The 15,985-nt window shown below is 38.9% G+C and overlaps 2 protein-coding genes across 2 annotated transcripts in view; one reads left to right on the plus strand and one right to left on the minus strand.

Annotated features, from left to right (window-relative positions):
• LOC109477142 (Williams-Beuren syndrome chromosomal region 27 protein-like) overlaps positions 1 to 6,086 on the plus strand; it is a 7,867-nt gene extending 1,781 nt beyond the window's left edge. The window contains exons 2-5 of the mRNA XM_019778204.1: positions 1,427 to 1,552; positions 3,358 to 3,493; positions 4,613 to 4,705; positions 5,904 to 6,086. Coding sequence (XP_019633763.1) covers positions 1,427 to 1,552; positions 3,358 to 3,493; positions 4,613 to 4,705; positions 5,904 to 6,085 — 537 coding nt within the window. The 3' untranslated portion in view covers position 6,086. The remainder of the gene's footprint in view (positions 1 to 1,426; positions 1,553 to 3,357; positions 3,494 to 4,612; positions 4,706 to 5,903) is intronic.
• Positions 6,087 to 10,198: 4,112 nt separating this feature from the next.
• Positions 10,199 to 15,985, minus strand: part of LOC109477130 (peroxiredoxin-5, mitochondrial-like) — a 10,224-nt gene continuing 4,437 nt past the window's right edge. The window contains exons 3-6 of the mRNA XM_019778191.1: positions 15,677 to 15,808; positions 13,979 to 14,017; positions 13,258 to 13,313; positions 10,199 to 11,422 (exon numbers count right to left, since the gene is read on the minus strand). Coding sequence (XP_019633750.1) covers positions 11,323 to 11,422; positions 13,258 to 13,313; positions 13,979 to 14,017; positions 15,677 to 15,808 — 327 coding nt within the window. The 3' untranslated portion in view covers positions 10,199 to 11,322. The remainder of the gene's footprint in view (positions 11,423 to 13,257; positions 13,314 to 13,978; positions 14,018 to 15,676; positions 15,809 to 15,985) is intronic.

Genomic DNA, 15,985 nt, shown 5'->3' on the forward strand with positions numbered 1-15,985 from the left:
CGGCCTGCTGCTAGACTGGGTACCATCCTACTTGTATGCTGGGGCTCCCACACTTCGCTTCCCTTGCCTTGCTCGCTTCCCAAACAAGGACCCTCTGCCGTAGGGCTGCGTACCTAAACGCAACATCAGGTACAGGTACAAGTACCGGTACAGAGGTTTAGGTACAGGTCCGGACCTGTACCTGTACCTGAACAATTTGACAAATTAACACGTGTTCTTCACTTTTTCAATCATGACACAAACAATAATAAAGTGTTGACAACTTGTCAGTATCTTCCAATCACAACCCTGGATCAGCCACACTCTCGCGATGTCTCGTGAGACTGAGGATCTCAAATCAATCGACGGTGTTTACGTCTTTTCCAGTGCTAATTTTTCGTCTTTGTGGTAGGATTTACCTATCTTTAGTCATATACATGGTGTAAACTAGCTATTTCGGTATATACTCGTTACTTCATGATCCGGTATTTTGGACCTGTACCGAAACGATTTTTACGGTATTGGACCGGTACAGTGTACCGGTCCGCAGCCCTAGTCTAAAGCCATTAGAATATGAACTTATCTGTGTTGCTAAGATGTATGAAATGGGGAAACATACATTGCAATAGTTTATAAAGCTCAGCTCTCTCTTCGTTGTATAAACTACATTCTAATACACAGTGTTCCTCATCCTGTATCCTATTTAGATTACAATGCCTGCATATTCGTTGTTCCAGTGGAGTGAGGTGACAAAAGAGGCCCGACCTATTAGCGCGTACTTACGCCTCCTGACGGAAAGTGGTCGAATTGCCCTACTTGCCTGTACCCTACTTATGTGTCCCCGAATATCAAAAGATAAAAGGCGCTGATTGGCTAATAGTTTTTGTTTACGCTTTAGTTTAGGATGGAGGATTGACGACGCTTTGCGTTTTTTAGGTAGCCTGGAAAAATGGGCCTGTGTTTACACAAGCTCTCGCTGCCGGCATGCCGAGGGTTAATGACCCCCACCGCAAGAAATCCTCAGGCAAAACGTCGGGGGAAGAATCTTAGAATAAAAGCCATCACAGTTATCTTGACATGAAACTAAAACTGATTAGTGTTGTTCGATGTCTTTGTAACACATTTTCAAGCTAAGTATAACGATAACTAGAAAGGTAACATTTGCAAAGCAAAGGCATAATGTTTACCTACGCATATGGTCTGCTCTATCAATTCTTACTCAAATTCATATAATATTATATGGTCAAACAGGAGTCTAAATCCCTCCTACTATAAGATTGCAACATTATGTAACCCAACACCAGTTACCATGGTGACAGACGTCAACAAATCAGGTCATTGGCCAGGTCAGAGGTTAGTGTTTGGAACAGAAGAAGAAGAGGAAACGTATCAAAACAATATGTTATCCTTCAGTAAACATAATAATCACCACCTTCTTTTTCATTAGGACCTCCAAAGTGCTGAATACAACGCTCCACGTGCAACAGCAAAGCTTCTGCTGGAACTGTTTGGAGGAAAAACTGATGTACGTATACTGGACGTCGCCGCCGGTACAGGGTTGTCTGGAGAAGCGGTCGGTATACATTCATTTAATTCACCAATTTCACACTTCCCATAATGCCTAGTAAAGATCACGGATGTGACGTATGACCATTCCCTCCCCCTTCCTCGATGTAATACTTCCAACAAGTTCTATCGACAAACTCGTCAACAATATTGTTTTGAATTATTTATCTAGTATAAATCGCATGCCATAATTGCATTTTTGTTGAAATTAGAGAAAATGACGTACCTTCTATCGTTTAACCTTCTACCGAAGACTCTCCTACTCACACGGTCGCATTACGTATACCCCCTTCTTACGTCATATCCCATCCATATCCGTGATTTTTACTAGGCATTATGGGAAGTGTGAAAATGATGAATTGGAATTTTACGTGTTTTAAGCAACTCTGTTCAGCTTTATCCCGGGTTTCTGACGTCATGATTCGGCCATATTGTTTAGCCGTGAGTGTTGCATGATGGGATAGAATTTAGTGATGACAGTTTAGTGGGCGGTCATTTAATTGTCAATTTACAGTCTGCAATTACGGCTAAATGTATGAAACAACGGGAAGATAATTCATATATGTTATATTCGGGTATCATACGTGTCTCTACTAAATGTATATAATAGAGTGGATTCATTCTTCAAGCTTACCGAAATGTAGCACATTGCAGTCGTATCTCAATAAGACATCTGAAACTGCATGTAAGGCCACACAGTCTTAATTTCATGGATGATATCCGCGCGCGCATTGATTTTCGTCTGTTGTAAAAATAAAAGAGATAACGTCCTCCGAGGCTCTGGCCAGGCTCTAGGCCTGGGTAGTCCATGGTAGTTAGCAACAATACGGATCCGGTGGTAACTCTGAAGGATAACACCCAGGCTACCGAAGCTCCACGATTCAAGAACTCAGTATGTACTAGTACGCACAGTGCAAAAAGCCATCATGTGCCAGCTTGTCGTATACCTCGCTATGTAACGTTACTGTCGCAAATTCAGGATACCAGCTTTGTATTCAGGAATTAAAAAAAATTCAGGCCAAAAATTAAAAAAAAAATTATTTTTGGCCTGATTTTTTTCATTCGCCCGCGCGCACTAGTTTGGGGGTCGTCAGAGGATGTCATCCATAAAATTAAGTCAGTGTGGCCTAAGTAAAGGGGACAGTATATGTAGATGCAACGTCCCACCAGGTACCCTAGCTGTTTCTGCTGCTGTGATGGCAAAGTTGTAAATCTAAAGAGAGCAGCATTGATATATTTAATAATCCTAGAGGTATGCACACGGAAAGATGTTCAGGGCATTCTTGATCTGAAAAGTGGGCTCGTGTGGCGTTCGAGTCCTGACATGCCTCAGATCTTGTGTCCTTGGAAAGGCACTTTACACGAATTTCCTCACTTAACTCATGTTAAAATGAGTGACGGCCCTGTCCTGTATCTGTCCTCTGCGTTGGCGAAGGCATGAAATAAGTTGAAATAACTTGAGTGTGCTGTCACCATGTCTAGTCATGAAATGTTGGAATTAAAAAAAAGATAAAACGATAACGTTTGCTACTATGGCGATCTTATGGTATCTTTATGGCAGTTCATTAATTACAGAAAAAGTGGGATCCTTTGTCTTCCTCTGTCTTAAAAAAAAGAAGTCAAATCCAGTAGTTTTACCAGTAGTTTCTTAGTAGTTCAGTAGTCCTATGTGTACTAATTGTTTTTTTTTTATACCAAATGTTTCTTCTGTTCCTGCAATTAGCCATCGGGCATGAATTTGCAATAAAACATGTTACTAATTCATTCTCTCTGTCAGTTTCAACTCATTGCCCACCTATCCACCAATTACAGCTTCAAGAAGTTGGATTCCGTTCCATTGACGCCCTCGATCCTAGTGATGAGATGCTCGCTCTGGCAAGGGAGAAAAACGTTTACGGTCGTCTGATCAAGGATTTTCTTGGAACGAATCGTCTGGACATTGGAGATGGTACGTTTATGGTTATTCGTTGGCATTTCATGTTGTTAAAAAGAGAGAAGAAAGGGCAACTAACAGTAGATGATAGGTAGTATGTTCACCAATTTCACACTTCCCATAATGCCTAGTAAAGATCACGGATATGACGTATGACCACTCCCTCCCCCTTCCTCGATGTAATATTTCCAACAAGTTCTATCGACAAACTGCTTAACTATATTGTTTTGAATTATTTATCTAGTATAAAGCACATGCCATGATTGCATTTTTGTTGGAGTTAGAGAAAATGACGTACCTTCTATCGTTGTACCTTCTACCGAAGACTCTCCTACTCGCACGGTCGCATTACGTATATCCCTTCTTGACGTCATATTCCATCCATATCTGTGATCTTTACTAGGCATTATGGGAAGTGTGAAATTGGTGAATAGTATTGTTGTAATATTTAGACTCCTAGCACGTATCATTAGAATATAGCGTTCCAGTACGCAATACCCATGTTTTTATCCTCTTGACCACATTTGGTCACATTTGTGCATTTAGCCCATCTGGGCAAGAACATGCAATAAAGATTCATATCATATCATATCATATCAATCTTTTTGTTACATGTTGTTCCTCTCAATTCGTTACTTGTTGTTACTCTTTCGTTACTTATTGTCAGTCTTTCGTTACATGTTGTTACTTATTGATATCTAACATTTCTTCATTTTGGGACCAAATAACCAGAAATTTGTTGTGAACGTAGAGAGGGGCCAATACCTAATTTTTTTTGTTAGTAGAAAATTCTTCAATCAGTGACTGTATTTTGTAAGGTAAAATCACGTTCGGTGTCGACGGTACAACTTGATCACGGAGTGACCTAGTCTCGCGATAACACGAGACTAGGTCTAGACTTGTGTGGATCTTCTGACCTTCCCGCCTCCTTACGGAGCAGGGGTAGGTAGGACTTGGGCAGCTCCCAACCTTCATTACGATTCATCCCGGCACGTTCCAACTGTATGTGGACCGCTTTCTTGATCTTTCTATGTGCCTTGCGGGATTCTTGATCTATGATGTTAATGATTTTTTTTTCATATCTGATACAGGCTTTTAGAATTGTTTTATTATCTTTGTACTCTTTCAATTCAGGAGAGTACGATGCCACCGTGATGGTTGGTGGGATGGCGGAGGGTCACGTCAAGTGCGACTGTCTGGAAGAGCTCATCAGGGTGGTTAAACCAGGTAAGTCGGGAGTCTTTGTCAAAAACTTCTCTGTTACATAGCGGATCATAATGACCCCCAGCGGGGGTCTTCACGCTTCGTTAAAAATGGAAAAATCTCAAGATTTATTCCAAAGATCTCAATATTTTAGATGAAATCTGGAGACCTTATGAGACAATCTTGAAATTTTTCATGACAATCTCAAGATCTTTCAGAAAATCTTAAGATGAAAATGAAAGGTGTCAAGATCTTTCCAAGATGTTTTCAAAGCATCTTGAGATTTTTTCATAGCATCTCAAGATACTTTAAAAATATCAAGATTGTTGAAAAAATCTCAAGTTTCTTTCAAGATTGCTTTATAAATCATGAGATCTTTTAAAAAATCTTGATATTTTCTAAAGCATCTCGAGATGCTATGGAAAAATCTCAAGATGGTTTATAAATATCTTGGAAGATCTTGAGACCCTATATTTTCATCTTGAGATTTACTGAAAGATCTTGAGATTGTGTCATAAGATCTCAAGATTTCGTCTAAAATATTGATATCTTTGGAATAAATCTTGAGATTTTTCCATTTTTAACGAAGCATGAAGACCCCCGCTGGGGGTCATTATGATCCGCTATGTAACAGAGAAGTTTTTGACAAAATATTGGATATGAACCTCTAAACTGTAAACAGCCAGGCATTAGTCCAAAGTGCTCTGCTCATTCCAATAATAATTTGCTCGCTGTTTAATGCATCTGAATTGTAACCACTTTTATTTATTGTCACCTTCTTTGTTATATTTGTTAATGCATATGAACTGTAACCGTTCTTATGTTATATTGCCATATAGTTTATTGCCCAGTTACGAGGGCTAGTCGGCTAGCGCTACTTGGGCACTCCTATAACACCCTGTACAGTTTGAAAAACCGAATCCAAATCTATCATGAAAGTTCATCTGTTTTGGTAGTTTCATGTTTAAAAGTTAGAACTTTTGATCCAACACAACAGAGTTCTCTCACCCTACACTCCACCGAGACGGGGGCCGACATCGTCTACAAGATACCTTTGACCCAGTGTCGACGTCACACTTCAAAGAAGCCACGTGACAAGCCTCACTGGGTCAGTCTATTGAGGAAGACCAGAGTGACTGGTCGAAAGCTATATGTGAGAGAACTGGTGTTGTGTTGGATCAAAAGTTTTAACTTTAAACAAATCCAAATCTGTCCATTGCAGGAGGATTTGTTGTGATCTGTATGCGGGAGGGGAACCTGAGAAGGGTGCCGGAGTACCATAAACTGGAACCCCGCATGGAGGCGCTGCAGCGCGAAGGATGCTGGGAGTTGGTATCACGTCACGTCTTCCCCAACTACGTAGATGCTGACGATGGAATAATATTTGCGCATCGAGTATTATGATTCATTTTTAATCAAACAAACACCATTGATAATTATTAGCCTCACCATGAAATGCATTGTTTCAGGTTGTGTTTGTTTATTTGGATGTGTGCTTGTATACATGACATAGGTGTAGCACGAAGTTTTGGATATCATGAAATATGCGATGTGGGTATGTCTTGAAGCTTGACCAGTATCAAAGAAATGATTTTTTTTTACCTCAGGTGGCTTATGGCATGTATGGATGTCATCCCCTGGGAAACACAAAACTGATGCGAGCATGTGAATAAAAAAAAAGTTGGGAAAATAAAAGTTGCCTTCATTATGAAATCTACCTGGTCATGAAGGTTGAACAAATGACACAGAGTATGGTATGGCGAATAATATACTTTTCTTTTTATTTTCATTTCTTCACATTTTCCTTTTTTTCCTTGGAAGTGATTTTTCTACCCCATTAGTATCGTTTTCCAATATGATTGTTTTTGCAATTTAGGCCACACCAATTTATCTTATTGGTTCTCGGATTCGCCTCTTCATTTTTTTCTGATTTCAAAAAAACTAGAATTCCGAGATCTCATACCTCCATGAAATATGATCTTGATATGTAAATGTAAATTTCTTCTTTAATTGTGCAAATGACCTCTGCATTAACATGATATATGCATCGTGATGTATGTTAAATTTTGATTAACTTACAGATGTCTCATCATTCACCATTACGAAACCATAGAATTTTCGCATTAATTATGCAAATTAGGTCATCATTTGCATAATTAGTATCTGTTGAAGTTCCGCCTGCCATAGGTTACATACATTACATGTATGTAAGTAGTATAATGTAAAACACTGTACTTATAGAATTTCCTCATTAATTATGCAAATAAAGTCCTCATTTGCATAATTTGCATTTAATTATGTACATCTCTCTCTCAGCTACCTACACACCAAAAATAATGAAAATATGTTGTTCCTGTCTGGACTTATTGGCTTTTAAACATTTCGCCAGAAAGTGTCCTGCAGTTCCAGAACAAGCCGCTAGGGGGCCCAAACTCATATGACTTCTCCTCAAGCACGAGAGCTACCTTCCATCAAAATTTCATGACCCTAGCATGTCCAGATCGCGAGATATCAAAACCGGAAGTTGCGCTGCAGTACCAAGGGAAGCCACTAGGGGGACCAAAATCTCATCATTTCCAGTTTTCGTCACACCCTACCAACACACCAAGTATGAAATCAATCCATCCAGGCGTTCTTGAGTTATCTTGTTGACCAACAGACAGACGGACGGACGGACGGACGGACAGATAAACGCAACTGAAAATATAACCTCCATGACACATTTCATGGAGGTAAAAAGATTCTGGTTCTGAATCAACTAAAAATGCTCATATTTTGCTCCCAACAGTTGAGGAAAGTCATTTTCTTCCTGTTGCAGTTTTGTTCAATCTATCAATGCAGTGGTTTGATGAAAAGTTCAAAATTCGTTGTTTAAATAGTAACCCAGCCTTCTGTGTTGACTTCATGGCTCCAATTGTAGTATTTGGGGCTATACTACAGTAATAGGATGTCTAGATCTGTTTTTATTTTTATTTTTGGTTCTCGGATTTTCTGAAAAAAATCCGAGAACTAACATCCAACAAATTAAACTGGTGTGGCCTGAACTCTACAACGGTCTACCCCTGATCACCCAGACCATTCAGAACAGACGACTGGCCCTTGCCGGTCATGTGGTACGCCACGAAGAGATGGCTGCCAAAGTGCTTCTCTGGCAACCGGATGTAAAAAGAAGGAGAGGACGTCCGTGCCTAACGCTAAAGAAACTGATCGAGGAAGAGGTTGGCCTACGGGATGAGGAACTTCTGTCCGCCATGTGCGACAGAGTCATGTGGAGAGACATTATGAATGGCACCTCAAAAGAGGATGACCTGAACTGAACTGGCCTAATGGCATGAATTTGCTCAGTTTGCAGCCGTTCTGTCCCATTCACATGTACACTACGGTTGAATACGTTTGGAAACGGCCGGAAATTAATGCGCGCGCGACGGAAATGAATGTCATTCATATACTAGTACTCAAATCAACATGATGGCCCGATGATAGCAGGTGGGTTTTCCCAGGGTGTTAATAGTTTGTTTTTTCAAGAGTTCACTCTTTTGTTTATTATGTTTACCGAAGGGAAACATATTGTTTTTGCTCCGTTTCGTCCTCTTTTTCTTCTCCAGTGACCTCTGACCTGACCAATGACATGATTTGTTGACGTCTGTCACCATGGTGACTTGTGTTGGGTAACATAATGTTGCAATTTCACGGTCTGCTATGCTCCAGTCACCACATACTAGTAGTACATGTATGTGAATGTGTTTGAGTAAGTAACAGTCAGAGAGCAGGCCATACAGGTAAACATTATGCATTTGCTTTGCAAATGTTACTTCTCTAGTTATATTTCAGTCCATACCATGGTATGGATGAAATATATTGTGTTCCCTCATGTTTCTCCTCCTTCTCCTGCCAAACAGTCAAAGGGATTCAACTCAGCCATCATTCAGCCAAATGACCTGAAATTTGGCATGGAGGTAGAGTGGGCAAATACCCCCAGACGTTTTTTTTTCATTTTTTTGAAACATGCCTTTGAAAAATTTTTATGAAGGTTTTTTGGGGCACTTTTCAACAAAAAATGGATTTTTGGATCCTGAGCCCTGGTATTACAACCAAATGATCTGAAATTCGGTATAAGGGTACCTTGAACGTGTGTCTACAGAATAGTAGTCACATATTTGGCATACACCACTTCCAAATGACTCATTTGGGGGACTTTAATGGCTATTTTCAGCAAAAAAAGGGCCAAAAGTGCTGTACCTGTTCCATGTTCTATCTAAAGAATGGCCGGTTCCATCCATGGAACACGTGTTCCATTGCGGGTTACCTGAGGTCACATTGCACAATGACCCACAAATTCAATTTTATGTGCCTAAGACCTTCAAAATGTATCAAATCTCATCATTGTTAGTTTTTGCATACCTGTAATAAGATTGGTAAAGCTTTCGAGATTCAAAGTACTTGTTGTTGCATCTTTGTTTTCATATAGCTACTATTAAATTCATTTATTTGAGAACCTTTGCCAGTTTTGCACTGGGGTAAGTTTGGAATAGTCCACTTTTGCGTGGGAGGGAGATGGACTGAAATATGCTGTACTTGCTCCCAAGCAAATGTCGGCCTTTCTAGTTTATTTACTCTTTTGTTCATTTCAAAAGAGTCCGCTCGAAAGGCGGAATTGAACCGCTCCGACGCTAGTCGGCTACAGGTTTGAAGCCTGCACCCCGGGACCACCGAGGGTCATTCGAGCGATGACATTAAATGTACTGCTCCTTATACATACCACGGCTGTTTTATGACACTTTCACATGTGGGCATAGTGTTGAGTTTCTTTATCTATGAATGTTTAAAAAATTGGAAACCCTTTTGGTATGTTCGGTACAAAACGACCGGGTAAATTGTCTTTATATAATCGTAAGGTACTGTTAGATTTTTATTTCTCCTCACCAACTGCATTTCCGATAACTTTGAAATATCTGATGCCGGAATGCATTGTGGGTAAAACAAGCATTTTCCATGACTCAGCATTTCTTGAGCGCATGTGGTGCCAAGTACACAATAGTTTAAAGCTAAATGGTTTGAACCATTTTCAAGAAACTACTTCAAGTTCAAGGATTAAGGGTGATGACATGGATGGTTGTGTAGTCTTAATATGATTATCAAATATTACCTGAATTTTAGCTTGTCACTACATTGTAAGTGCTATTATCAATGTTCAAATAGCCAAATCCAATATAATAATGGCAAATGTTTAGTTATAATGCGATTGGGTAGTCAAAAGTATGATACCAAACCTTATTTTGTACAAGCATACTTCAAGCACACAGAAATAAAATTTGTGGATATTGACAGAATGAGATCTAGAATAGAACATCAATTTTACTTTAAGAAATTGCTCAAATATGCAACTAAATTTGTCTTAAATCCCTTTCACATTGTGGAAATTCCAAATAAACAAATCTAAAATTTACTTATATTAAAAATAGCTAGCAATAAAAACACATTGAGCAATAATATCATTCAAAGGAGACATTTTAAACATTTTTGTTTCAACCTCATTTATTTTCACTGCCAGCAAATATCACATAATTCTTTTTTTAAGCACCATACATTCCACACAATAGATTAGCACTAGGCAATCCGGAATAATTTTGCTGAAATTCATAAATTACACAACACTGAAAAAAAAACATATGTAGAAGATTGTACTCTGTAGTGCATGAAATGCTTCATCGACATCTCTTTTTCACACTTCTAATAATTCTTTTTGCTGCTACAAGGTGGCAACATGGAACATGAAGTAAAATGACCATCTCTGTCTCTTGGCACCTACAGGGGGGGCCCGCAAGGCCTTTTCCGTAGAACGTAATCGGCCGTTTTAATTCTACGTAGAACGTAGACGGACCGCTCTAATATTTTTGCGTAGAGCGTATTCGGCGTTTTAATTCTACGTAATGCCTTGTAGGCACTGGGAATTTATCGTAAAGCGTAATCGAGAGGTTTCTGAATTCAGAGTAGAGCTTTGTCGGGACCTTCCCTTGCAGACCCTCCTACAGGCCATGTGTAATTAAAAAGAACTACATGTAAGGCACCTACTGATTATGATGTTCTTAATGCATATCATGATTCAGTATAAGAAAACAAAGGAATGTTCTGGGCTAAAAACAGTCACTAGGTCAAAGTGCACATTGGGCTTGAGCGATTCTTGATTCTAGGAAATTTCCAAATCTTTACCATCTTGTAGACATTGTAGACAAAGTGCACTGGCAACAAACATGAGAAAGAAAGCCATGGCTTAATCATTAACTGCTGTGTACTCTGGCTTGAATACACACTCTTTGGAACAAAGCCAAAGTGTGAAGCATTCACCAGTTTCCCATCCCCAGAATGCAATGCAAAAACAGGGGTCTAAATACATTTGCATAGGACAGGAAGGCATCGGAATGATCCTGGTGATGTTAAACAGGTTGCTATTTGTTGTCAGATTCAACCCATAGTAATTTGATTAACCTTGAGCATAAAATGTCCCAACACCTCAAAACACACTGAAAAACCAGCTGGATCATTCCGATGCCTTCCTGTCATATATGCAAATGAGGTTTACACCCCTTTTTGGCATTGCATTCTGGGGATGGGAAACTGCTGAATGAAGGCCTTCTCGGAAACTACAGCTTCAGCCCTTCAGCCAGACTGCAGGAGAGACCGGTTCCATCTGGTTCCACGTTCAGCTGTTTCACCTCACCGTCTTCCACCAACATGGAGTACCTGCAGCGGCAGTATTTATTTGTTTGTTTGTTTGTTTTACATGAAGCAAATAATGAAATAAATAATAGGCACCAATGCATAACATTCCAGTTTTGTACGGTCCTTACATGCCTACAATGTAGTATTCAACACAACCTTTCTTGCCAACTAAAGACAATAGAAATTTAACAAGAAACAATCCACAAGGTTGTGTTTTGTTTCAACAAGATCTAGAGATAAGACCACCTAATGTTCTATCTGTCCTGTTTTATTTGAGTAAAGATTTTGAATCTACATGTATTGTTACTGAATAAGAATAAGAATATTATGATAATTTGCCCAACTGATCAGGTACAGGTACTTAAACCCCTGTACCTTATGTTTACATTTTGTAGGTACACAGCCATAAGTCAAATTAAAAATTCTCGAGGGAAGGCCTTTCAGTTTGCTGACTATTAAATGGGTACAAAGTGCCTCCATCTTATCAATTCGGTGATCTACATGTATTGTACTAAATGGTCATGGGGCACCATGAAGATGTACATTGTACCTAAAGAAGGATTTTGAAAGTGAAACTGGATGATAATGATAAGGTATGTTTTTTAGAATGATTGCAGTTACTGTTTTTATAGGGTCCTGCCCTGTATAATGTAACATCTGTGTCCATAATATCACCAGGGTCCATAATATCGCCACCTTGAGAAACAGTGTGCTTAAAAATATTTTTACTGCAACATACCCTAGGTATGTACCTTTGATGTGTGAAGAAGTGCATACCAAAAGTATGTTGCAGTAAAAATACATTGTATCTTTAAGCACACTGTTTCTCAAGGTGGCGATATTATGGACCCTGGTGATATAATGGACACGGATGTTAGCAGTGGCCAAAAATATACCTTTTTATGGAAAGAAGAGAAAGTAAGAGGGTTCCAAGAAAAAATTCTTTGCCCCTTTTGCCAGTCACAATTTACAGCGTGGTATTTTTCTGTTTTGTTTGCCAGGCCAGAATTGGTTGTACATTCTATGCGTGTAGACTAATGTTATCTATGGGTTTTGCTTTTACACATCTACACAGAACAGAGCACATCGGCAGAACGTACTGCACCTGCGTAAAACCTGTATATATACACAACACTTTGGCAGAATGTCTCATATAAGGTTAACATCCCATCTGTACGTTTCCAAATGATATGTTGAAAAATACATCTTCTGCAACGGGCAAAATTCTCATTCAACATCGACCAAATATCCACAAAAAAATGTGAAAAAATTGGAGTTTCGCACAGAGCAGTACATTCCGTCGATGTGCTACAGTACAGTATATATGTAGTAGAGCCAAAAATGTCTCTAAAACGTCTAACGGGCATTTAACATTCTCGAAAGTTCGGCACATTTTTTAAACATTTGTAAGAATGTCTTTCCCAGGTCTTTACAGGTATCTTTTTGGGGAGGACTTGCTTGTTGTGTTTTCCATTGTTCATGAGGTGTCTGTCAGAATGTCTTTAGAAAAAACTGTGAAAACTGACATGCATATGAAAAGCACTGCACAAACCCAAGACAATTTATAGGGCAGGACACAAGTAATTAACGGACAGATGCTAATATCTTTATAAGTGTGCATTGTGAACAAAGGACTGTCTTCTAGGGGTGTCCCTACCTGACATGTGAAGAGACTATGGATATAAAATGTCCACCTTGGGTTATTTCGATGTTGTTTTTCAGTAACTATGTCTACTATTAGTACTAGTACTTAATGTTCTCCCGACTGGCCTTTGTTCAGCAATGTCTAAATCATGTCTAATGTCCGTTAGACGTTTTATAGACATTTTTGGCTCTTAAAAAAGGTGCCATACTACCTCTTGGATCTGATGTTTCCAAGCAGCCCAGTTGCATCCAGTTCTAAGCCAATGGCCTGGAGTAAATAGAATAAAAAATTCAATATCAAAACTTCATCATAATGATGTCATGAAACCTAAGTAATAATTTAACAATTCATGGCAATATACAACATTGAGAAGAATATACTGTACATGCATAGTACATGTATTACATAACATTAATAAGGCATATTCAATTTGTGCGTTTCTCAGATTCGCCCACTATATATTTTTTTTCTGATTGGCAAGAAAAAAGGATTCGGGGTCTTTATCAACTCCAAATAGCTCATATTTGGGCCTAAACAGTTGAAGAAAGTTCCTTGTCTTCCTAGTAGTTGTTGCAGTTTATCCATATCAATGCATTCGTTTGTGAAAACGTTGAAAATTGTTTGATTATTACAAACCAGTTTGTTATGCTATCATAGAAGCATTATAATATTATATTATAAGCCTGTTTTTTTTGCCCTGTCTTAATATTTTTTCCAAGAAAATCTGATAACCAACAAATGAAATTAATGTGGCCCAACGGAGAGAAAATGCATTACACATAAATGAGTAACAAGTGAAATAAGAATTTATTCTAAAGCCATTTGCAGGTACATGTTGTAGTGTTTGTATTTTCTGCTACTATTTTATTAGAATGGGAGATGAATTATCCAATGATTAGGACTTTTTTTACCATATTATTAAGTGAAAATACCTTGGTGAATTCTGCTGCAGAGTCAGCCAGCATACGGACCTGGATGGAATATACAACAAATTTAAATGAATGTGTTTTGAGAATACTTAATGAACACCAAGCATAATTACTCATGTATGTCTATCACAACATTGGAGTGGAAAAAAAGCGCCTTTAGTACCTCCATATACATTGTATTACCTCCATGAAAAATGGAGGTGTTGTTTTTGGTATGTGTGTTTGTGTGTGTGTGTGTGTGTGTGTGTATCTGTGTTTCTACATGGCCCTTGGGTCACAGTTGTTGAGAAACTTTTTTTTGGCCAATTACTAGCATATATGGTAGAAACTTATATTGTCATTAATGCAATTAACCCAAAATTGTACATTAAAATAATGTAATACACACCTGAAACTTACTAAAAGATGTATTGTCAGTGGGGCATGATAAATAGTTTTCCCAACAGCCAAAATAGTCTGCTTGCCTACTTGTGTGAAAATTGCTGCATTCATAATTTCATATTCATTTTTGGTTACCGACAGCCATTCAAAAAATGTTACCAGCACTTGAAACACAAACTCCCATGACTTTTATGTAATAACATCATGCAAAAAAGAATAATCATCATCAATTGAGCTGAATGTTTTTGATGTTGTTTTTCCTGACTAGGCTTTACACATTATAAGCTCACTCAACTCAACTCAATGCAGAGTGTTCTCACTTTCAGGAACCCCTCCCTTGGCTGACTTCATCCCTATCTAAGCCTACATATATTATTATTTAATAACTCCTTTACAAAATCTGGAAAGAGGCTTTTAAATACTAACTTGATACCCATAATATATGTTTTTAATGGTTAAATCCTTAGTAGGCTTTCAAGGCACAGCAGGGTGTTCAACCCAGAGGTCCTTGGTTTGAATCCTGCAATGTCAGTGGTAATACCCTTGGAAAAGGTACTTTGCAAGACATTCCTCATCACTCCACCCAGGTGTGAAAATGGGTACTTGACTTTGGTTGGGGAGGTAAAAGGTTGTGGAATCGAAGTAGAAGGGATAGGCTCTGCCTACCAATACTGTGCTCTTCTGACACAACCCACTGCCCCTATATACGGCCTCAAAAACAAAATAGCCTGCTTACCAGACATATTATACACTTCCTGAGTACTACATCCTCTCCTACTGTATTTGCGGAGAGGATGTAGGACTCGGGAGCTATAATAGGTCTGGTAACCAGGCTACAAAAAATAGGCTAATTGGGATTACAACTACCTTTACCACATCAAGGTAAAGACATGTAAGGCCACAGCAAGTAAATTTTATGGATGACATCAGCGGACGCATTAATTTTCGCCTGATTTTGGAAAAAAAACAAATTATGTTGCCTTCTGACAGTGGTGAACATGCCAAAAATGGGCAAAGATGTCTGTTGCCATGCCGGCAGGTGGATGACAGATACAATGTAAGTATTAATTAGTATGAAGAGAGGAGACAAGAAAAGGCTCTGATTTAATGTTTTGTTTCTTACTTTGATGCAGTGATATGTGATGCTGACTGTGTGTATGTGATGCTCCCACTGAATCAAAACCATTTGTACAATGATTGAGTCAAAATTTTAAAATGTAGGAACCTTTGTTTTATTCGCCCTCTCGCATTACTGTTGGAGTCTGCGGAGGATGTCATCCATAAAAATGACTTGCAGTGGCCTAAGAGAGAAAATCCCACCTTCCCGTCTGCCTTCTGGTCTTTCCCCCAGGCCTCCATCACAAACGGGTCGTTCACCGACACACAGGCGATCACCTGCACACCTTTGGCCTTCAGGTCTCCAGCTTTGCTCACATACCCGGGAAGATGTGTCTGAAAAAAAACATGCACAATTTTTATCATGAAAGTTCATCTGTGTAGTTCAACTTGGTTAAGTAATCATAGTAAAAGGTTGAAATTTATTCGAACACACAATTTTACAGGGATCAAATTTCAGTGACCACTGTCGCCTTCATCAGGATAATTAATGACCAATCACTTCACAACGTG

This window comes from Branchiostoma belcheri, unplaced genomic scaffold (assembly GCF_001625305.1).
Source record: "Branchiostoma belcheri isolate BF01 breed outbred unplaced genomic scaffold, Haploidv18h27 scaffold4, whole genome shotgun sequence".
In the NCBI taxonomy this organism is placed as follows: domain Eukaryota; kingdom Metazoa; phylum Chordata; class Leptocardii; order Amphioxiformes; family Branchiostomatidae; genus Branchiostoma; species Branchiostoma belcheri.